The sequence below is a fragment of the Onthophagus taurus genome, chromosome 6, assembly GCF_036711975.1.
Source record: "Onthophagus taurus isolate NC chromosome 6, IU_Otau_3.0, whole genome shotgun sequence".
NCBI lineage: Eukaryota > Metazoa > Arthropoda > Insecta > Coleoptera > Scarabaeidae > Onthophagus > Onthophagus taurus.
The window spans coordinates 27,850,325-27,874,110 of record NC_091971.1 but is presented as its reverse complement, the minus strand read 5'-3'; the positions used below and the strand labels follow the sequence as shown (position 1 = coordinate 27,874,110).

The 23,786-nt window shown below is 34.7% G+C and overlaps 1 protein-coding gene across 1 annotated transcript; it reads left to right on the top strand.

Annotated features, from left to right (window-relative positions):
* The first annotated feature begins 13,357 nt into the window (after positions 1–13,357).
* On the top strand, positions 13,358–14,560 carry LOC139430174 (uncharacterized). The gene has a single exon (XM_071196834.1). The coding sequence runs from the start codon at positions 13,358–13,360 to the stop codon at positions 14,558–14,560; it is 1,203 nt and encodes a 400-aa protein (XP_071052935.1).
* Positions 14,561–23,786: the final 9,226 nt, after the last annotated feature.

Genomic DNA, 23,786 nt, shown 5'->3' with positions numbered 1-23,786 from the left:
ATGGTAGTCGTTATTTGCTAAATTATATAGAGCTGGACGCTCTTCAATAGCATCAATAAATTTTTCGATGTCAAACATTATTGTCAAGTATTGTTAACAAACAAACGTATTCGTTCTACAACGATTAACTTATATTAATATAAGCTGAATGTAACTCGAGTTGAGCGCCCTCTACAACTTAAAACAAAAATATAAACATGCGGAATAGCGAATTTTTCAACTTTTTTTAATATCAGCGACACTGACGCGATAGCATGAACACAAATTTTACGGCACTATTTACGTTACACTAGGCTGCGTATGGGTGCGTCTTTGTCGAGATGCAACTAAGTCGCGCACAGCCGCAACAATGTCTTTGTCGCAGTTACTATGAACACTACATGCATTTTATACTGAATGCGACTTCTTTGCGTCTTTGTCGCCGCGACTTTGTCGACACTATGTACCTAGCTTAAAACTCTTTATGCAACACTACACGATACCCAAATGTATTTATTCCGATAACGGAACGGAGTTTATTAATAAAAAATTTGATGAATTCTGTACATTTTTCCAAATTACCCATGATGTTTCTTCCGTCGAACACTCCCAATCACAGGGTATAATTGAGCGGTTGCATGCTACTATTTCAGATACTGTACGATGTTGTTTAAATGACGAAGAATCAAATTACAACACTCTTGCTGATGCTTTGCTAATAGCGCTGAATTCGTACAACAAATGCAAACACTCGTCTTTAGGGAAAACTCCCTTCTAGGTTACTTTTCCATATTTGGAAGGTATGGAAGTAGATAAATCGAACATTGACGACGAGATTGAGTCTATTCGACGGAAACAGATAGGCTCTAAAGCTAAAACGAAAGACAGATTCGATTCAAAAATAACCGCTAAACCGGTAGAATATCGCGTAGGTCAACTGGTCCTCTTAAAGAGAAAGAACAATACCGAAAAACTTACCGAATATCAAGGTCCCTACGAAGTTATAGAAACTAATGTAGAAAATAACACTGCCACTATTCGTTTAGATAGGAAGTTATCTAAGTTTCATGTCGAACAATTAAAACCGTTTGTTGCAGATTCTCCCTCACCTTCCTAATGATCACTGGGACCGGTAATTATTCCATTACGGACGTAAAAAACGAGGTAGGACTGTACATAGAACAACTAGGACCTTTAAAAATAACAGATTCGTTTTGGAACTTGCTTATTGTCAAAAATATTACTCTCGTACGATATGCATTGCAATGCAACGATAATTTGCTAACGAATCTGACTAAACTAGTCTATGCAAATGAAAAAAATTTCATGAATAAATTAAATTTAGTAAACGAAATTACAGCTCATTTGGTTAATTTACGGTTAATCTCGGGTAAAACTAACAGGTTATTAGATAACTTAATGTACGAAACTCCGCGAACCGAAAGACGTTAACGCGGATTGATTGATGGGTTGGGAACAATTATTAAAACTATTACGGGTAACTTAGATGAGGGCGATGCAAAGAAATACGACGCGCTTATTGACGGTTTAAAACAAAATCAAAAGTCTTTAAGAGAAATTCTAAAGTCGCAAGTTCAAATAGTCGATGAAATGAATTCAAAATTTAATAAAACCGTTTATCAATTGAGGGCAAACGAGGAAAGACTTTTACAAAGATTAAACGAATACATGGAGCACAATATCGACCTGCAAAGGCAACAATTTTATTTTGAAGTCCAAATTTGCTTAGAACGATTATTCGAGTCGTACACAATTATAGAAAACGAGATCCAAACTCTAATTTTAGGGGTAACATTTGCTAGACTTGGAAACTTTTATGCTCCGCTGGTGGATACTGATGTCTAGGTTAATGAAATTCAAAAAATTCCTCGAAATTTAGTCAATAACAATTTACCGGTAGTCCCTGATATAAACAATTTAAGTTTGCTAGTGAGACTTTGCACATTCAAATCATACTTAAAAACTGATAAGTTAGTTGCCATTTTGCAAATTCCATTAGTAAAAGGTGATTTGTATCGTTTGTACCATGCGATCCCTTTTCCATCTGTTCTCAACTCCTCTACTATAATACTCCCTTCCTTGGAATATTTCGCCGTATCTTATGATTACACGCTGTACGTGAGCGCATCCGCGGACTATCTTCAAAGTTGCAAAAAACTAATAAATACCTTTGTTTGTTCGAGCCCAACTATTATGGAGGTAACCCTAGGACCATGCGAAGTACAAGTGATGGCCAGAAGAAGAGCGTCGACTTGTATGCCTCGAAAATACCAACTTCAGGAAGTTATATACAGCCAGTTAAAACCGAATCAATGGATCATCGCGACTCCAAGTGAAACTGTTTTGTCCATATGCTGCGACGCATCTCAGGAGGACTGCTCACGAAGAATTATCAGTCACAACGTAAAGCTCCGTCTTTCCTGGCCCTGTTTTGCGATCATTGAAGGGAAAAAGCTTCAATCCACTCGAAATGAATAACAGACCGCTACTCAATCGATTGAGTTGCCGTTAATTAAATCTGTCAATAACGTTAATTCAGATAAGTCATACGAGCAAAATGTAATAAAGTTGAATGATATCGATTTGCCGGATTTTAATAGAATCCATACTTTAATAGAAGAACAAAAATTAAATCTAGACGCTATTCAAAATCAATCAGTAAGTTTAATTAACTACTCATTATCGATCGCTGTTGTCATTGTAATATTTATCATAATAATATTTCGTAAACAAATCAGAATATTGTTCGAAGCGATGAACTTAAAATGTAAAAAACGACAATCTGTTAATCAACCTGAGGCAGCCCCTCGCTCAAGGGCTGTAAATTTGAGAACCATGTTCACATAGAGTTAAACCGTATAAACGTAGTTTTATATTCCTCTCTTTAATTTTGTTTTTAATTTGATAGTTGTGAGTTTTATTATCTCTTTTTCTTACGGAATACTTTCGGGGGGGAGGTGTTAGGAACCGTACCGTTACGGTCCTGTCGGCGGTTCAGCGACAAAGCTGACGTAGCATGGAAGAACAGCGGTTTACTTGTATAAATAATGTAGATTAGATTGTAACGTGCCGTTAAAGAGTAAACACGTAATTAACAAGACTCTGTCTTTTTCTTCAACCTGTTCAACCCTACTTAAGTAAACTATTACAGCCGTATGCATAGATGGAAACTTAAAACGTTCTTAGTAGCGGTTTAACTAGTGGCCACTAGAGATCTTTAAAATCCCACTAAAATTTGGTATGCATAGTTGTATTTTTACTAGCCACTAGTTAGTACCTAACTTTAGTGGGTAACTGATGGCAACACTGTAAAATCGCGTTGTTTATTGAGGTTATGTTTAGTACACATAAGTAAAAAATATTAATTAAAACATCACAAAGGTCGTTTCCAACATTATTTATTTTTGAAATTTATTGTAAGTATAATTTATTAGCATTCAATGCAAAGAAAGAGTTTATTATATCGACGTTTGTTTATGAAAAGTTATGTTTTATTATAGGAAGAATAACAATGGATGATTTATTAAATGTGAGAGATGAATTAGAACAAATAGAAGAAATACAAGAGGTTCTTCAGATTAATAATGAATTACACCTGCCACATAAAGTTTATTTAGATCGGCAAGATCCATTTGTAATCTACGATGACAATAAATTTAGGAGAAGATATCGAATGACAAAGCATACAGCCCGATATATTATAGATCTAATCCGGCAGAGACTTCAGCCCGTTGCTGGCAATTTAGAACGTCCAATAAGTCCAGATATTCAGGTCCTTGCAACTATTAGATATTTGGCGAAGGGAGCATATGGACAAGATATAGGTATACATTTAACTTAAATTATAAAATAAAATAGATTTATTTTTATTTACATATACAGTTCTATTTTAACAGTTATTTTCTTCAAAAATTTTTTAGGTGATCACCATGGTTTTCATCAGTCTGCATTAAGTAGAATCGTAAAAAGAGTTGTAGAAGCTTTAGCAGAATTGCGTCCACAATTCATTAAATTTCCAACTACACCGGAGGAAATACATAAGACAAAAGAATCCTTTTTTGCTATTGCCAATTGTCCTGCCATAATTGGGGCAATAGATTGCACCCACATAAAAATCAAAAATCCTGGAGGGGAATATCTCTTGTTATACATGAACAGGAAGGGATATTACTCTCTAAATGTTCAAACAGTAAGTGATGCAAATTGTAGGATAATTGATATTGTAGCACGTTGGAGAGGTAGTGTTCATGATTCGCGAATATGGGATAAATGTCAACTAAAAACTAAATTTAATAATGGTGAAATAAATGGTATTTTATTAGGAGACAATGGTATCCTTGTTCCATACATTTATTAACACCACTGTTAAATCCCCACACCGCAGCAGAACGCCGCTATAATGCAGCACATATAAAAACAAGGAATTGTGTTGAAAGATTATTTGGAATTCTAAAGAACAGATTTAGAGTTTTTTTTTAATGGCCTACAATTAAATTTAAATACATCAAAAGCAGCAATAATTGCAATAGCTGTGTTGCACAATATCTGCTTAACCCTACAAAGATACCCATATTTTATAGTACGTTAAAGATAACCATACGTTATTTCGACGTGTACATGTTTAAGCGCACATATTTTGGATTGGCTACATAATATATATGCGTAAGTGGTAATGTATCACTATAAATGTCATTGTGTTATGGATAAATGAAAAACATTAAGGTTTATTCGTATTTTATTAGGGATAAATTGGAAAGAACCAAACGTGATCATTCTCACTTTACAAAACTAAAAAATTTTATTATTTATTATTATTATTTTATTATTTCATTTTATTTATTTGGACCTCAACTGCATTTAGAACAAAAGCTCGATTTATGCTCTGCACAAATAGGATTTTTACATTTGTCACACAACGATTTTGTCATCCTTTTAATTTTTGATGGACAAAAAGCACAATATTTCCTTTTCTTTGGGTTAGATACATCTTCTCCTTGCGTTGAAGATTCGGCTTGTCTGCTTGGTAAAATATCAGAAATATTAATCTTTAGATTCGTCGGCAAAGTAAGCATTTGCTGCCTCGTCAACATCTATGAAGTCATCAAGCTATTGCTGAGTTTTTTCATGAAATCACGCCGACTTAGCGGTTTTTCTTTCTTAGATATGACGTTGTCACAAAAAATAATGTATGCATTTATAAAAGCCATATTCAGCATACCATAAAACATAGCCATGGGCCATCTGTTCGTTTTGCGGCTGCACGACATTGAGGAACACATTTGATCAAACGTATCGATGCCGCCTTTAGTTTCATTATAAAAATTAATCATATTTGGCTTTGATGTCGTAGGATTAACCGTGCCTTGTTCATCACAAGATGACAGAAGAAAGACTATTTTGCTTGGTTTTGGTTTGTATGACACTAAAGTCAAGGGCCCATCATAACAGAACATGGATGTTTCGGCACCCCTAGAACGCATTTTTTTCAGCTCCTCTGGTATTTCCCGTTTGTTCGATCTTATAGTGACTACTAAGGTCAAATTATATGGCTTTCCTAGCAAGGTCTTTGAACTCTGAGTTCTGGTCGCAAAGTCTTGTCATCCATACGCAAGCACCTTAACAGAAAATCAAATCTGTCTCTACTCATGGCAGCAATATATCTGTTTCCTGAATATGAACAATCAAATAGTTCATCCGTGGTCAAGTGATTGTCTTTCATAGCTGCTGTCAGTGTCAATATGCCGATTAGAGCTCGAATTTCGTCGCAAGTTGTAGCTTTGAATGTTGCTTTTACATCGGGCCTTTGAATCTTTAGCTGGATTTCTGCGTTGGTCCATTTTGTTATCTCCTCCACAATGTCGTCGGTTATAAATATACTAAAGCATTCTAAAGGATCATAAAGGCTTCTATTCATTCGAGTGGGACCCCTAGATGTTTGTATAATATTAGAAGCCGATGTCCTGCCACTTGATTTACCTTTAGTAGCAGTCCAGCGATGACCGTTTGAGGTTATGTACGGAACTACATTTCCGTACATAAATATTCCACTATTTACTAAGGCGTATTTTTCCACAATGTCCCAGTTTGTCGTACGACATCTCTTCCTTTTTAAATTCTAATATATTAATAAATAAAAATAGATATATTAGAGGTTATAGTGTAAAAGTAACGTCACAATAAATATCTTTATTTGCCAAATCAAATTAGGTAATTATATAACAGTAGTATAATAATGAGAGTTCTGGAGCGGAAGTTGCTCCCTGTGCTCCCTGCTCCCTGCGCATGCGCAGGAAGTGACGTCACAGCGCGGGAAATTTGGTGGGAAATTTGAAATTCAAAATTCATGTGGCGCCATCTGGTGGTGTGTAGTTAAACTAAAAAAGGTTGGTTTACCTGATGAGAGATAGGTGGCGCAGCTTAAAATTTACCTGATGATTGATAGATGGCGCAGCTTAAAATTTACCTGACGTCATGTTGGTTGCCTACTTCATGTGACGCCACCTAGCGGTGGGTGGTGGAACTAACGCCATGTTGGTTGCCTACTTCATCACCTAGCGGTGGGTGGTGGAACTAACGCCATGTTGGTTGCCTACTTCATGGGACGCCACCTAGCGGTGGATGGTGGAACTTAGCGGTTTAGAGTTCCGTAGGGCGCGGTAAGGGGGTTGGGTGATAGATGGCGCGCGTAAATTTAAAATTGGTGTCACCTAGCGGTGGAACGTTGAGTGATAAATGGCGCGCGTCTGGGCGTTCTAAATCAAAAGGAATTGAACTGATAGCTGCAAGGAGAAATCTACAAACTTTAAAGTCAATAAACCACCGAAACCTTTCCAGTTTAATGCAGTTGAACAGAACAAAAAATAAAAAAACAAAAATAAATATTAATTTATTAATTAAAACATAAATTTAATAATACAATTAGATTAATAAACCTGCGCGATACGTTTTGGTAAAAATACGAATAAACCATCCTACAAATCAACAACTGATGGCCATGTAGATGATGTAATCCGCTTCACAGACGTAAATCACATATAATTTATTCACTTCTAATTCAGATATGTTCTTCTTCGGGGCAAATTGATACTGCTCTATAACTGATTTAAACGTGACATACTAGCTTGAGTTGCTTTATAACGTGAGCGAGCGGTGTGAGCAGTAGTAGAAGGTAACAACTGACTTCTATATGAAAATTTTAACCGTTTATACCATCGGGAACAACCTTGAAAAATGTTAGAATGTGTGTTGCACAACAACAACAATAACTTAAACGTTTATACGTAATTAGACGAATATAAAGTTGTTATACAATGCAAATAATATATTATGCATTTTATTTTCTCGAATCTTCGCCGCACCTTGATTTATTGACAGTGTATGCAAATAGAAATGCAAATGAAAATAGAAATTTAAAATGCAATAAAATAAAGTTGACTATAATACAATGTATGACGTGTTTTAACTGGAATAAATATGAAATCGGTTCGATTTAAGGAAGAGATTGAGATTTATGAAGTAGAGTGTGCTGATGTACATAAAAGAGCAAGAAGTGGACGGGAATGGTTAGAGGCGGTAATTGATAGACAACGATTTCAAAGACGTATTAAAGAAATTGAACGAATTGTTGATAAAATATTGCGTGAAAAATTGTTAAAAATGAATGAATAAATAAAACATAATAAAATATATTGTTTTAATTACTTTAGTTTTAGTATACAGTTGTATAAAACCTATTGATGCACAAAAGAAACGTTTAAACAAAACATATAATTTGAAGGCGGAGGAGATAAGTATACTACTAAAATAAGGGCCAGATAACATATTAAAAAAGTTGTTTTATTTAAAAAAATTAATTACTACTACACAATATCTGATTTCTTAATCCAACTTCTTTCATCTATTCCAAACCACTTGACGTACATTCTGTTTCCTTTCCGTTTTAGAATCTTTTCAATCAACTGTATGTCAGGATAATGAGTCCGTTGTAATTCTTCAGTATAGAAAGCTCCTTTAATGTCATCACCTTTCAAATCTTGTAGTAAATACGTCACTGGATTACTATATTGAATCTTAACAATTTTAAAAACTTCATTGCTCCAGTTAGGAGTATACCCTTTGGTGAACACACCACGATGTTTAGATATTCTTACAAAGTCATTCAAATGAAATTTTGTGTGTAATGTTTGACTTTGATAATGTGTTTTTCTATTATAAACAGTACGCAATAGCTTTTCCTCATCCGCCTCTATTGGTTTCATACCTGTAGTGGAATGCTTGCGGGTATTATATATTAATAAAATTTGCGGTAATAAATTTAACCATTTAAAAGATCCCTGAACACTAAATTCTTTCCACATTAAACCTTTTAAAGTTCTATTTAAACGTTCAACGATAGATGCTTTTAACGAGCTAAACGTAGAGTAATGATTAATTTTTAATTTACTCATAAGTGACATAAAATCTTTATTATAAAACTCTTTTCCTTGATCGGTTTGAAGGTTTTTTGGTACGTTTGCATCCTTTAAAATACTTTTCATTGCTTTAGTAACATCTTTACCTGATTTAGTTTTTACCGGAACAGCCCATGCATATTTGCTAAAGACATCAATTACAACGAGTATATAACGATAACCACTATTTTGTCGTGCATAAGGTATCATCTCTACTAAATCAGCCTGGTATAAATCATTTATCCCTTTAGTAAGTACATGTCTTCTTTTAAAATGTATTCGAGCAGGTTTATGAAGTTCTTCAGCTAATTTTCTTTTAATATCAGAGGACATGTTAGTACGATTTCTACAAACAGTGTATTAATCGTCGCAGTAGGAGATGGAATGAATTTTAATCTGTCACCTTTCTTCAATTTGATACCCTTCCCATTTGAGCTATCATAAATCCTATTGTTTACTATAAGAGTGGTGTCCGATGGCACAATGGTGATAGAGTAAATTTCTCCTGATTCAATAGGAAAAATATAATATCTGTTGAAATTACTCAGCGCATAACTATGTCCAGCTTTCGCACCAGTCAAAGTAATATTCAAATAAGAATAATATTTATGTTCTATTGAGGAGGAGGAAGAAGAAGAAGAAATATGATGTCCGAACTTGTGGATAGTCATAACTAAAATGATATAATGTATTGTAGGTTTATACAATTATATGAGCTTCTCGTAACTCTTCTATAATACTATTAATTTCATTACCATGTGACGTATTACCGGCAAGCTGAGAGGCTATTAAAAGTTTTAATCTATCTACTAATTCATTAGGATCATCCCAATAAATAAAATTTGACCGTTGATTATTGTACTGCTGCTGCATGAGACCTTCACCAGTTCTCATACGAACAGGAACGCTTTTTACTCTAGTCCGTCGTACAACTCCTTCCGTTGTATTTAAAACAGGTGCAATTATTTGACGATACTTGTCCGACTTGTCACCCATAATTTGTTTGCTTTTATCTTGATTTTTGTTTAATGCTGCTGTTGTTTTAAGTATTTCAACGTAATTCTTTTGATCATCACTGGTATATTGTTCTGGTTCCCTCTTGAAGATTAGCTCATACAGACCTTTCGTACCCTTATAAGTTTTATTTGCAATGGTTATATCATTCGTTTTACTACTAAAGAATATTTCACTATTTCCAATGGTATATTTATCAGTTAAAATATCAACATGAACTCCCTTGTTGCTGGAATCGAATTCATTGCTATCATCTCTCACATAGCCCTCAATGTAAGATCTTGTTAGAGGAGCAAATTGTTCCAAGTATAAGAAAAATGATTCTTCAGGAATATTCATAGTTTCTGGTAATGGAGATACATCTGCTGCTGTCGCTGCTGCTGCTGCAGGTGGTGATGTTTGCGTTGGTTGCGGTGGTGGTGATGGAGATGTTGCAAAAACATCTTCATCATCATCGCTTAATATTGATATTGTTGGTGATTGAGGCGCTTGTTGTTGTCGATGAAGTTCTGGTAGACGTGATGCTTGCACTGCTTCTGATACTCTTCTTTTCTTTGTAGGTATTACTGTTTTAAATTCTTCTTCTTTAACTTCCTCCGATTTAAGCTCCTCCTCCTCCTTCTTAACTTTAATAGGATGTTTAATTGTGGTAATTATTTTTTCTAAAGGGGTTGTTACTGCTTTATATTGCTGTTGAAGCAAATGTTCAGATTTATGTTTCCTTGCTTTTAATGTATCCAATTTCTTTTTCACATTTGCTCTTGTTTTAATAAGCTTTCGTGTTAATTGTTTTGAGTCCATGTTTTCTGTACAATGAATGAACGGTTACTGACTAATGCATATTGTGCTTACTGTAGAGTTTTATTGAAACTATTCAGGCCGGTTTTAACCGATCCGTTTTATCCGACCGGTTTTAACCGATCTGTTTCATCCGACCGGTTTTAACCGATCTGTTTCATCCGACCAACCGCATTTATCGGTTGTAACACCGATACTTTTTCGGATTCTTCAAACCGAAACCTAACTTTCGTTTTACTTTCATCGCATTAGTAACAAACCATGCGTTAGCTTTTTCACCAATCGATGAATCTTTCGCCAATACTCTTTTCCATGCTTCTTCAGCTAATACTTTATCTGCTTTATGTCGATTGTGTAAATCTGTGTATTGTGTATAGGCTAAATCGTGACGTTTACATGCTCTATCAAGGTCATTAATACCAGGATCTCCACGTGCTAAGCGTTTCATAAGATTTGTCCCGGGTCCACAGAACTGATAGCCGGGTAAATGCAGCTCTTCACCTGTTCGTATCACTAACATGACTGATATAGAAACATACACAATCACAGTTTTATATAGTAATGAAACCCATTACGATATCTACCATTGTTCATATCGTCCTCCTTACTGATTACAAAAAATCCAAATCTATCTTTCCAACACATTGAACACATTTTCTTAAAGACATTGAATTTCATATCGGTTGTTACATGATCATTATAAATATGTTTTAAATTTAGATCATCTTGTTTGAAAAGTATTAAAAAGTTTGCATTATCACGTATTAAATGCTTTGGAATATGTGTGTAACTCTGACATAAATAAAAACTATCTATTGCCTTATGTCGTCCCATACAAAAATAATCACGAATAATTGATTGTTTATCGCATGCTACATCATCAAATATAAAAACCGAATCTTCATTCGCTTTAGAAGGATGCATTATGTCATCACTACTGCTATACTCATAATATCCTAAACCTTTTATAGGCTGCAGCAATTTTCTCAAATATTCATATTTGTTTTGATACAATGACTTTGAATACACATACACATTTTTAAATGATAGTCCATTAGGATCCTGTAATAAGCTAATTATCAGATTTGTTTTACCAGAGTTAGAAGGTCCGGATATAATGCAACGTAGATTATTTGGAAATAAATAACTATGCTTTCTGTTTTGAGGTGATTGATTATTATTAAATTGCATTGTTACATCATCAACATTTAATGTGTAAGGTTGTTTTATCACTTTCATGTTTATTGTATAACTAACTATTATATAAGTTTGATTTTGAATATATAATGTTCATTTGTCTGTTGACCATTGAAGCGATTATCAATATCATCAATATTTAATGTGTAAGGTTGTTTTATCACTTTCATGTTTATGGTATAACTGACTCCTTTATAAGACTGAATTTAAACATATAATATTCATTTGTCTGTTGACCATTGAAGTGATTGGACCATGAAGAAAGGAGCAAGTGGAAAAGCGATTTCTTTCAATAAAGCCGTTAAAAATGCTAAAATAAAATTAAAAGAGTCAAGCACTAATGATTTGAAATCTGCTGCAAAGTTAGCTTTACGTGCCGTAAAAGGTATTGTCAAAAAGAAACCTCGTTCTAGAGTTATTACAATTCCAAAAAGCGGTGGTATACTTCCGCTCATTCCAATTTTTGCTGGTTTAAGTGCATTAGGAGCTCTAGCAGGTGGCACTGCTTCCGTTATAAGTGCTGTCAATAAAACGAAGCAAGCACAAGCGGCACTCAAGGAAAGTCAAAGACATAATCAAACGATGGAATCAATAGCTTTAGGTAAAGGTCTGTATTTAAAACCATATAAAAAAGGATTAGGTGTTTTTTTAAAGACACGCCAAGAAAAACCATACAACAGCAGAAAGCGCTAACAAACGTTGACTTGATGCGTTATGTGAAAATATTAGGGATACCAGAGTTTAGAGGGATATTCATGCAAGATAAATTACCTGTGCGTATTAATAATAATGAAAGAGGTATTATTAACTTGGATAGTGTGAAAGGACCTGGTACTCATTGGACAGCCTATATTAAAAAGGGAAATATAATTACTTATTTCGATAGTTTTGGTAATTTAAAACCAAGTAAAGAAATTGTCAATTATTTCAAGAGTGCAGGAAATAATGTAATTATTAAATATAATCACCATCAATATCAAACCTATAACACAAGTAATTGTGGTCATTTATGTTTAAATTTCTTATCATCAGACGCATTATAGTTTCAACAATCAAAGGATGTGGACGTTTGATTTAGTAGGAAAAACATCTGTTCTAACAGCAAATTATCACCCTGCAATAGAACTGAATCCTAATTATCAATATGAACTGGCACTTGTAAGCTTTGATGGATACAACTCAATTCCAAATATTGACGAAACAAATAATTGCTTAAAAATTGATAATGAATTGATAGCACTACCAACAGGATCTTATGAATTAACACACATTTCGAATGCCATTAATAAACAACTTAAAGAAAAGAATATTAAAGGTGTGAACTTTAGCCTACAAGCAAATGAGGATACTCTACAAGCAGTGATCACATGTAACAAAACTATTGATTTTAATGTAAACAACTCCATCTCAACAATATTAGGATTTAATAAATCAGATGTACTGGATCCAATAAAATCCCCGCATAGAGCTCGCAATATTGTAGATATATTTAAAGTAAATTCTATACAAGTACTATGTAGCATAACACATGGAGCTTATCACAACGACATACCTGCGCACACTATCTACTCATTTTTCCCTACAGTACCTAAAGGTTATAAAATATCAGAAACTCCCCACAATTTAATATATATGCCTCTGAATACACAAATAATTAATAATATTACCCTTAAAATAGTTGATCAAAACGGATTGTTGGTCAATTTCAGAGGAGAAGTCATCAAGATAAGACTACATTTAAAGCTCTCTAGTAATAATGGTTCTTAAGGTAAAAGGTAATATAAACCCACAAAATCAAACCAATACTTTTAGTTCTCTTCACACTGTGAAACAGTTAACACCTCAAAACAAACAATTTCTTGAATCATTAGGTTTACAATTAATAAAATAATAACAATATGAGTATCTTAAACGTCTCTGATAAAGTACAATTTGATAATTCACTCGTACGGATTCAGTATCATAATCATTTACCATACTCATCAAATTCTTTTAACAATAGCGATGAAATTCGTATTGCAATTCAACAACAGGACGTTTACACGTTACCAAGTCAATCTTTTATTTACGTACAAGGGAAACTATTGAAAGATGACGGAACCGTTGATAAAGATTCAAAATTGTCAGCAAATCCGATCGCTCATATGTTTAGTGAAGTACGATTTGAATGTGGGGGGAACGTAATTGACAGAGTAAGAAATCCAGGAATAGCTAGCACATTAAAAAATCTTTGCTCATTAACAAGATCGGAATACTATCATGCCTCTAACGCAGGTTTCGAATATCCAAATGTTAAAGTAAATGAAAATACAGGAGATTTTAATTTTTGTGTTCCCTTGAAATATTTTCTTGGGTTCGCAGAAGATTATAATAAAATTTTGATAAATCTCCGTCAAGAATTAGTTTTAGTACGCAGTAATTCAGACAAGAATGTTATCGAAAGTCTTTTACCTAATGTGGCGATTACTATTAATAAAATAGTATGGAAAGTTCCTCATGTTTCTGTAGCCGATGTTGAACGTTTAAAACTTTTAGAGTACATTGAACAAGGAATTGAATTGGACATGGGATTTAGATCATTTGATTTACATGAATACCCATCATTACCAAAAAATAGACAACACACATGGACAATTAAAACATCTACTCAATTAGAAAAGCCCAGATACTTTATATTAGGGTTTCAAATCAATAGAAAAGATAATCCGTTACGTTCTGCATCACAATTTGACCACTGTAATTTAACAGATATGAAAGTGTTTTTAAATAGTGAGAAATATCCCTATGAAGCTTTAAATTTAAATTTTAAGACAGGTCAAATTGCAGTTTTATATGAAATGTATTGTAATTTCGCAAAGACCTATTACGATCGAGAACTTGCAGAACCAATGTTTAACAGAGATACATTTTTAGCACATACACCGATTATTGTAATTGATTGTTCACGGCAAAATGATATTTTAAATGTTGGAACCGTTGATATTCGCATTGAATTTGAAACGAGTGAAGAGATACCTAATGCTACTTCCCTCTACTGTTTAATCTTACACGATCGTGTTTTCAAATATGTTCCTTTAACTGGTATGATTAATCAAATATAGATCAGTTTGTAAACAACTCTATCTCATCGACATAACGTTTTAGTAAATTAGATGTACTGGATCCAATAAAATTCCCACACAGCGCTCGAAATATTGTAGATATATTTAAAGTAACTTATATGCAAGTATAATGTAACATAACACATACCTGCATAATTTTACTGAAACATAAATAACTTTGGAATTCGAAATACTCAGAAGTTATTTATAATCATTACGTACATTCTTTAATAATTTTACAAAAACGTTTGAGTGGGGAGGTATCTATAGTTATAAATTACATTTATTACAATATGAAGTTCAGATGTGCGGTTGTAGACGTTCAAGGGTTTTACGTCAACTCTAAATTCGAAGTTAAAGAATTTACTCTTCTGGATATTACCGCCACCGGCTACATTATACATTTACACCTAAAGCCGAGCGTACCATTCCAACGATTAAACGTTGAAGATCAGAGGTCAGTAAGATATTTAGAACGCAACCATCATAGGTTGATATATAACGATGGGTGGATAAATCAATCGGAAGGTCTAAATGTAATTGATGGTTTAATTTCCTCCTACGATCAAATATTTGTTAAGGGAAATCAAAAGAAGCAGTTTTTGGAAACACGTAACCATAATAATAATTCAATAATAACAGATATTGCGTTAGAATTTGCGGAAGAGGATGAAACTAAATTAAATTCAACCTCCAATCAATGTTGGTTTCACGTCGGCTGTTGTCCAGCGGTATGTTCACAGAACAATGTTTTAATTTTAAAAAAATTTTTATGTAAACAAAATAAATTTAATTGTATTTAAGTTGCCTGGATTATTATTAGAAATATTCCTATTGTATTATTAAATTTATGTTTTAATCAATAAATTAATATTTATTTTTGTTAAAAAATATGCATTTTAATACTATCAAAATAATTGTATCTTTATTCTCTTTTACCACCATCACCAGATGGCGTCACATGAATTTTAAATTTACGCGCGCCATCTATCGCCCATCAGGCAACACCTAGCGCGCGTCATTTATCGCTCAACGCTTTGTGTCCGCATGTATCGACGATGACGTCATCGTGATAAGGCCCGTCGATCTAGATAGCCTCATTCAAATTTCCCGCCAAAAAGAGGGTTCTTGGAGAATGCTGCGCTCCGATTGGTTGAATTTAAAATGTGGGCGTGGCCAGAAGGAGGTAGTGGTGGGGATAAAATGTGATTTCGGACCCCCCTATATTAAATCTTATGGGAGTTTGGTCCAGAACGCCTATAGCTATACGCACGCTATCTATCGCTCATCAGATGAATTTAAAATGTGTACGTGGTCAGAAGGAGGTAGTGGTGGGGATAAAAAGTACTTTTGGACCCCCCTACGTTAAATCTTATGGGATTTTGATTTAGAACGCCCATAGCTATATGCGCGTCATTTATCGCTCAATAAAAATTTTAAAGCTACATGTATTTTAATACTACTTTATACAACTGTATACTAAAACTAAAGTAATTAAAACAATATATATTTTATTAAGTTTTATTTATTCATTCATTTTTAACAATTTTTCACGCAATATTTTATCAACAATTCGTTCAATTTCTTTAATACGTCTTTGAAATCGTTGTCTATCAATTACCGCCTCTAACCATTCCCGTCCACTTCTTGCTCTTTTATGTACATCATCACACTCTACTTCATAAATCTCAATCTCTTCCTTAAATCGAACCGATTTCATATTTATTCCAGTTAAAACACGTCATACATTGTATTATAGTCAACTTTATTTTATTGCATTTTAAATTTCTATTTTCATTTGCATTTCTATTTGCATACACTTATACTTATCTCCTCCGCCTTCAAATTATATGTTTTGTTTAAACGTTTCTTTTGTGCATCAATAGGTTTTATACAACTGTATACTAAAACTAAAGTAATTAAAACAATATATTTTATTATGTTTTATTTATTCATTCATTTTTAACAATTTTTCGCGCAATATTTTATCAACAATTCGTTCAATTTCTTTAATACGTCTTTGAAATCGTTGTCTATCAATTACCGCCTCTAACCATTCCCGTCCACTTCTTGCTCTTTTATGTACATCAGCACACTCTACTTCATAAATCTCAATCTCTTCCTTAAATCGAACCGATTTCATATTTATTCCAGTTAAAACACGTCATACATTGTATTATAGTCAACTTTATTTTATTGCATTTTAAATTTCTATTTTCATTTGCATTTCTATTTGCATACACTGTCAATAAATCAAGGTGCGGCGAAGATTCGAGAAAATAAAATGCATAATATATTATTTGCATTGTATAACAACTTTATATTCGTCTAATTACGTATAAACGTTTAAGTTATTGTTGTTGTTGTGCAACACACATTCTAACATTTTTCAAGGTTGTTCCCGATGGTATAAACGGTTAAAATTTTCATATAGAAGTCTCAGTTGTTACCTTCTACTACTGCTCACACCGCTCGCTCACGTTATAAAGCAACTCAAGCTAGTATGTCACGTTTAAATCAGTTATAGAGCAGTATCAATTTGCCCCGAAGAAGAACATATCTGAATTAGAAGTGAATAAATTATATGTGATTTACGTCTGTGAAGCGGATTACATCATCTACATGGCCATCAGTTGTTGATTTGTAGGATGGTTTATTCGTATTTTTACCAAAACGTATCGCGGAGGTTTATTAATCTAATTGTATTATTAAATTTATGTTTTAATTAATAAATTAATATTTATTTTTGTTTTTTTATTTTTTGTTCTGTTCAACTGCATTAAACTGGAAAGGTTTCGGTGGTTTATTGACTTTAAAGTTTGTAGATTTCTCCTTGCAGCTATCAGTTCAATTCCTTTTGATTTAGAACGCCCAGACGCGCGCCATTTATCACTCAACGTTCCACCGCTAGGTGACACCAATTTTAAATTTACGCGCGCCATCTATCACCCAACCCCCTTACCGCGCCCTACGGAACTCTAAACCGCTAAGTTCCACCATCCACCGCTAGGTGGCGTCCCATGAAGTAGGCAACCAACATGGCGTTAGTTCCACCACCCACCGCTAGGTGATGAAGTAGGCAACCAACATGGCGTTAGTTCCACCACCCACCGCTAGGTGGCGTCACATGAAGTAGGCAACCAACATGACGTCAGGTAAATTTTAAGCTGCGCCATCTATCAATCATCAGGTAAATTTTAAGCTGCGCCACCTATCTCTCATCAGGTAAACCAACCTTTTTTAGTTTAACTACACACCACCAGATGGCGCCACATGAATTTTGAATTTCAAATTTCCCACCAAATTTCCCGCGCTGTGACGTCACTTCCTGCGCATGCGCAGGGAGCAGGGAGCACAGGGAGCAACTTCCGCTCCAGAACTCTCATTATTATACTACTTATAACTGAATTTATTAAGATGAAATATATATTTACCAAAAAAGTTACTTACCTCACACATTATGACAAACAAAAATTATATATGTAGGGGAGAGGGAGGCAGATGTGGACAATTTAATAAAATAATAAATTTGCCCGTTAAAAATAAAAAATTTCTAACTTAAACTTTAACGTTCATTAGATTATATATTAACCTTTGATTTTCTATTTAAAAAATATATTTTTTTCAAATTTTCTTAAGTTTTTAACATAAACAAAAAGTTACTGCATGTTGTCCACATGTACCTCTTCAAGGGGCACTTGTGGACAAAGCAATAAAGGACATGGAGTAAAACTGGACAAGCGAAATAAACATTTTTAAAGAAGATTAAACGTATTCTTTTATTCTATTATAAATTTACATGTTTCCTACTGTATGTTATAACCAAAAAAATTAACGTGAAATTTAAAAAAAGCATTTAATCGAGCAGTTCCGCCTTTCTGCGCCGGAGTTGGAAGTTTTAAAACAACATCATCCAAGGCAACCAAACCTTCATCCCTACGATCGGGAAAAATAAATTTTTGGCCGGGCGTTAGTTTTAGAAAATTTACAAGGTACTCCTTATATATATTTTTCTCAACAATTTGGCCTACGAAATGTTTTATTGTCTTTTTACTAGCAAACTTAACAAGAACGAAATCATTGATATCAAGGCTAGATCCGTCCCAATCCATATCAGTTTCTTCCTCTTCCAGCGGACTGTCATCTGATTCTTGACAAATATTTTCTGTCTCGTTTTCCGATGTTTCATCCTTAAAATCTTCACGAATATGCCCTGTTTTAGGCTTCTTTTGTTCCGAACATTTTTTCTGTTGGCGTTCCAAAACTTCTTGTTCTAACCTGTTTTTCTCAGGGGTTTCTGTTAAAATGGCGGAAGTCTTCTTTCTTTTAAAATTTCTTTTTGGGTTTGATATATCTGCTTTAGGATAGGAACGAATCTCTATAGGGGAAGGTTTAGCAGCATTGCTTAAAGTTTTTATCGCAGGAGATAGAATAATAGAAGATACTATATTTATCTGTGGTGATTCTAATGCAACTCCTTTTATTAATCCGGATGTAGAAGGGGCGGACGTTTCGTTACGAGGACTGAGAGTTTCATTAAAGTCACCATCTTGGACAACAGAATTAGTTAGTTGACTATCAGAAGCTTTCTCAAGATTGCTAATGGGAACAATTGCGCAATTAGCCAATGGCTTGTCACTGACTTGGGCGCTGATAAAATCATCCTCTGTAAAAGTATTTTTATTTAGTGGATAACAACCAGATTTTAAAAATCCTGATATTATATTTTGCCTATTAAAACTTTCATTAAAAGGCTTGGCTGTAATATATGCTATATCGTAAACTGTTATGGCTTTTCCGGGATGTTTGGACATCCATTCATTGAAGGAAGCACGGTTTTTCCACAGTGACTGGTTTTTCCTTGGAGGCGTTGGTATGTTCTCGGATGTGTTTCATTACTACTAGAAAGCCCTCATTTGTCATCCAACCCTTTCGTGAAGCGATTCTAATGCTTCCATCAGGTGCTCCAGTTAAAAAAGTCTCCTTAAATCTGACCCTGGGGAATACATATGCAGGTGGTATGGCTTTACCATTTGCGACTATGATACCACAAAATGTAACTTGTTCTCCTCTCTCTGCCCCAACTGCCTGTCCCACCTGCTTGCTACATTTACTTGCCACAACTTTTGGCATTTGCAAAACCGTGTTCACACCACTCTTATCGGCGTTGACAATTCGCTCACTTGAAAGGTTATTAAACTAAGATTAGAACTAAAACTAGAACAAACACTAGAAACTTTCGGGTTTTGCCGTGCGTCTTTTAATAAAAGGTTTGACGTTTCGGATGCCATGTTGCAACCTTCTTCAGAAACTGGTTCGAAGTGACGAGATCAAAAAATCGGTAACTATATATAAGTCGGAAAAACTGATTAATAATCAGTTAACGCTAATTACAAACTAATTAATAAATAATTGCGTCGCGTCCGGTGTGAGGCGAGAAGATGGTGGTGAACACGAAGACCTCTTCCCGCCTCACACCGGGATCCATTTCTCAGATCAGAGAGAGCTTGAAGCACCACTTCTTCTGATATTTGGGCTCTTTGGGAAGTTTTCACCTAGTTTCTAACCATTTTAAGGCAACACCTGAAAAAATGACACTATATTTTCGACTTAAATAGGTGAGAATTCACCTCTTTGATTTGTTTAGCGAGGTTTGGAAACACATTGTATACTTATTATTATTATTATTATACTTATTATTGTATACTTATTATTATTTTTTTTGCTGTCCTAGATATTTTCGGGGCACATGTGGACATGTCCACATCTACCCCAACATCCGTGTCCATATCTGCCCCGTGTGACGTTGTTGAAGAAAATATTTCGCACAAAATTGTAGGTTATATTTTTAACATATATTTTGCTACTCACCTATTCTTGAATCCTGTGATTCTCCCAACACGCTGTGTATTTGAAACTATTTCTATACATACGTCGGTGAAATACGAATTTATAAATCTACCTTTTTTTACATTTTGTCCGTAAATAAACACTCTCGAAAACTGTACTGACTTTTCCCGGCAAAATCACAGGTGAACTAAAGGGAATACAGCTCCATCTAATATTGTGCTTTAGAACCAAAAATATGGTATATTAGACGGGAAATTTGAAGTGTCCACATCTGCCTCCCTCTCCCCTATCGTAAATATTACAAAAAACTATCGTGTTATACACGCGTCAGTTGGCTACTAACATGAAGTTGCCTACTAACGCTTAAAAGCCTGCTAAACATCTCTATGCATAGCGTTTTATTTAGCAGCGTGTTAGAATAATCTTAAAATGATGTTAGTGGCCACTAAGAAACTTATGCATACAGCTGTTGATCTCTACAATGCTTTCACTCCCTACGACACCTATGAAAAGAAGAAATTTGATATGTTTAATACTTCTGTTTTTCATAAGTCCATCAGGAGAAGCACGTAGAAATCCGTATTCTAAATCTATAAACAAGCCTGCATGGGGAACAGACAACCCGAACTCCCTTTTGAAACGTGTGCGTGCTACTGACTCCTTTTCATTTCCATACATCATTGCAGCACTTTTGAACTGACGGCGAAATAGCAGACGATTTAAGAAAGGAAGAGGATTGGTAGTATCTCGTCTCTTAACAATATTACCAAAACCTGTAGTGAAAGTAACACTCTTTCCGATTCAGATGCCATTTCTTCGCTAGATAATGTACCTTGAAGAGTATCTATGCCATAATTAACGTTTTTGGAAATAATTGATTTGTGCTTATGTTGTCGTCGTGAGAGGATGTATGTTGTTTTCGCTCAATTTTATAGAGCTGATTTAAAAAATATTTACCAACCTGCCCTCTCCCGCCGTCATTTAGAGCCCTTGCTTTCCATGACACACCTGATAATGAACCTGGTTTGTGCAGAGTAAAAAAACAGGTGTCCCGTATCTTCTATTAAAACGTACTACTTTCAAGTAAATCGCGATCAATCACTGATTTGATACATTATTGTGGTTCATCAATCGAGGCGATACATGAAAATTTTTGTTGGCTTTCTGTGTTGTACCTACCACGAACCAAAAATTTTAGTGGAAGGTACGGGACAGTTGTATACTCTTCATATACCTTCATTGTAACGCAAGCCTGTAATGTATGCCCTGTGTTGAAACGATCCTCGTTGAGTCAAGTTCAATCGTTTCCCACAATTGAACTTTGCCAACAAGGTCATATACAACTCAGCTTTATTGTTAGTTTCCTTAGCTATTAGTCGGGGCGCTTTAACTAGCAAGTTTTCTAATGCACCTAGACATTAACAGTTGATGTAAAAAGATATAAATCGCATTAATGTTATACGTGCCATTTATGTGATACAATAAACTGGTGTTTTTAAGGTCCAACAGCAATTTTTCATTAACCTTCCCCCATTCAGAGCAGAATTCCTCCGAACAATTTTCATGGTTAAAAATATGAAAAACTGAGTTGCTGATTTCCAATTTCATTTTATGAATGTCTCCTGAGGTTCAGTATATGACTTTTTGAGCACATTTTTACAACTCAGTGATGAGAGATTTAGACAAATGTTTTCGGCCTTGAACATTGATGAAGGTATCGGCCTTAATTTTATATAAGGCTTTTCCATAGTTTTTAATTACGTGATTAGTACACTCTAATTTTTGTACTTGACCTCCATACCGACAATATTGTTGTATTTTGTGATATACACTCGAATCACCATCCGCCACAAATTTGAGGTATTTTACTCCATGCATCTCAATACTTTCATTGAAGGCTTCCACAGCAATATCGGCTTCCATCGCCGATGAGGAACCACTCCAATTTTTAAAACATATATGCTTTGGAGCAACTATGTTCTTGTTTTCGGCACGGCAGCAAACTGCAATACTTATTGCGTACACCAACAAATAAAAGTTTTCCCGTCCGTTTCCCAATAACTATAGCCTAGAAATTATATAAAGTTACTTATTGTCAGTGTTATAACTTCCCTTCCAACAAACCACTCTAGAGGCAGCATTATAGTTATGCCCATAGGAGCGCTTGCTCCAGGCGCCATCGACAAAAGCTTGTATCCATGGTATGCCTTCGACGTCGATATCACCGTATTCCACAGCCATTCTACGTTCTTCATTACCTGCTGTTTCCATGGATAGCCACAGGTGGTCCTTCCAAGTTGTCTGTAACCGCCGCTCTATTTTATTAAATGTGGGAAAGCTCATTGCAGGAACTTCAAAAGACGATAACAACTTGTTGCTTTGTGAAAACGTACTACCATTAACAACTATTCCCCATACGGCCATGGTATTCAATGATAGCGACTGAGGCTTTTGAATACAGCAAGTAACGGTTTTGTCACATCCCTCGCACACTAGTACGACTTCGGACACCAGTCTGCGTCGCTTTTCTTTTGAAATAGAAAGTTTTCCGAATGTACACTTTCTCGCGTGCTCGTACTGTACGTTTAGTAAGCTTTCCGTAAAGAATTGTATATCCACAATCCTGTTCCCACATAATGGATTGGTATTGGTAAGATCTTTTTCAACACATAATTGGTGATTTTGAATACTGAATAGATATAGTAAGGGGTAATATATTACCTATACAATACACGCAGTTGTTTCGAAATTTCACATACAAAAATTTAGTTCAAACCAACAAGTTACTATTATTTAGTTATTTACCTCTGATGTTCTGCGTTTGAGATAAAATTCTCACCAATTGTCTTCTGTCGCTCGTATGTCTTCATACCTACCCTAAATTAATTAAATTAAAAAAACAAAAGTTTTATTGGCGTCCATAAGTTAGATACACACCTTCCAATTTAATTTTGCGATTAAACTCCGAGCTTCTAAACGAGACCGACCTGCGGTTTTCCCAGTATGCTCATCATCCCAACTGGTCATTAATCTTACGTTGACTCGCTTATCAATGTTTTCCATTGTCTTACCAAATACAGCATTATTCAGCAATTTGAAAAGATTTTTTTCGAAACAATTATTGGCGGATCAACCACGCAGACTGTCTGAACGATAAAACTCAATTAACTTTGCGAATGTGGTAAGCCCACCTCTGAACGATCTCGACCTTTGGTAATACCGCTGCTACCAGAAACAGTATCTTAATCTTAGCGCTTCTTAATTCTTAGTCTGAAGGACCCCTAACTGATCTTAGTAAATCAATCAAAACTAAATGACAAGCGCGCGGTTTATTTTCAGGCTATTTTAGAACCGTGGGTTCTTGCACTAAGACTCT

Coding starts and splice junctions, on each gene's coding strand:
- LOC139430174 (XM_071196834.1), top strand. CDS start 13,358: ATGAGTATCTTAAACGTCTCTGATAAAGTACAATTTGATAATTCACTC.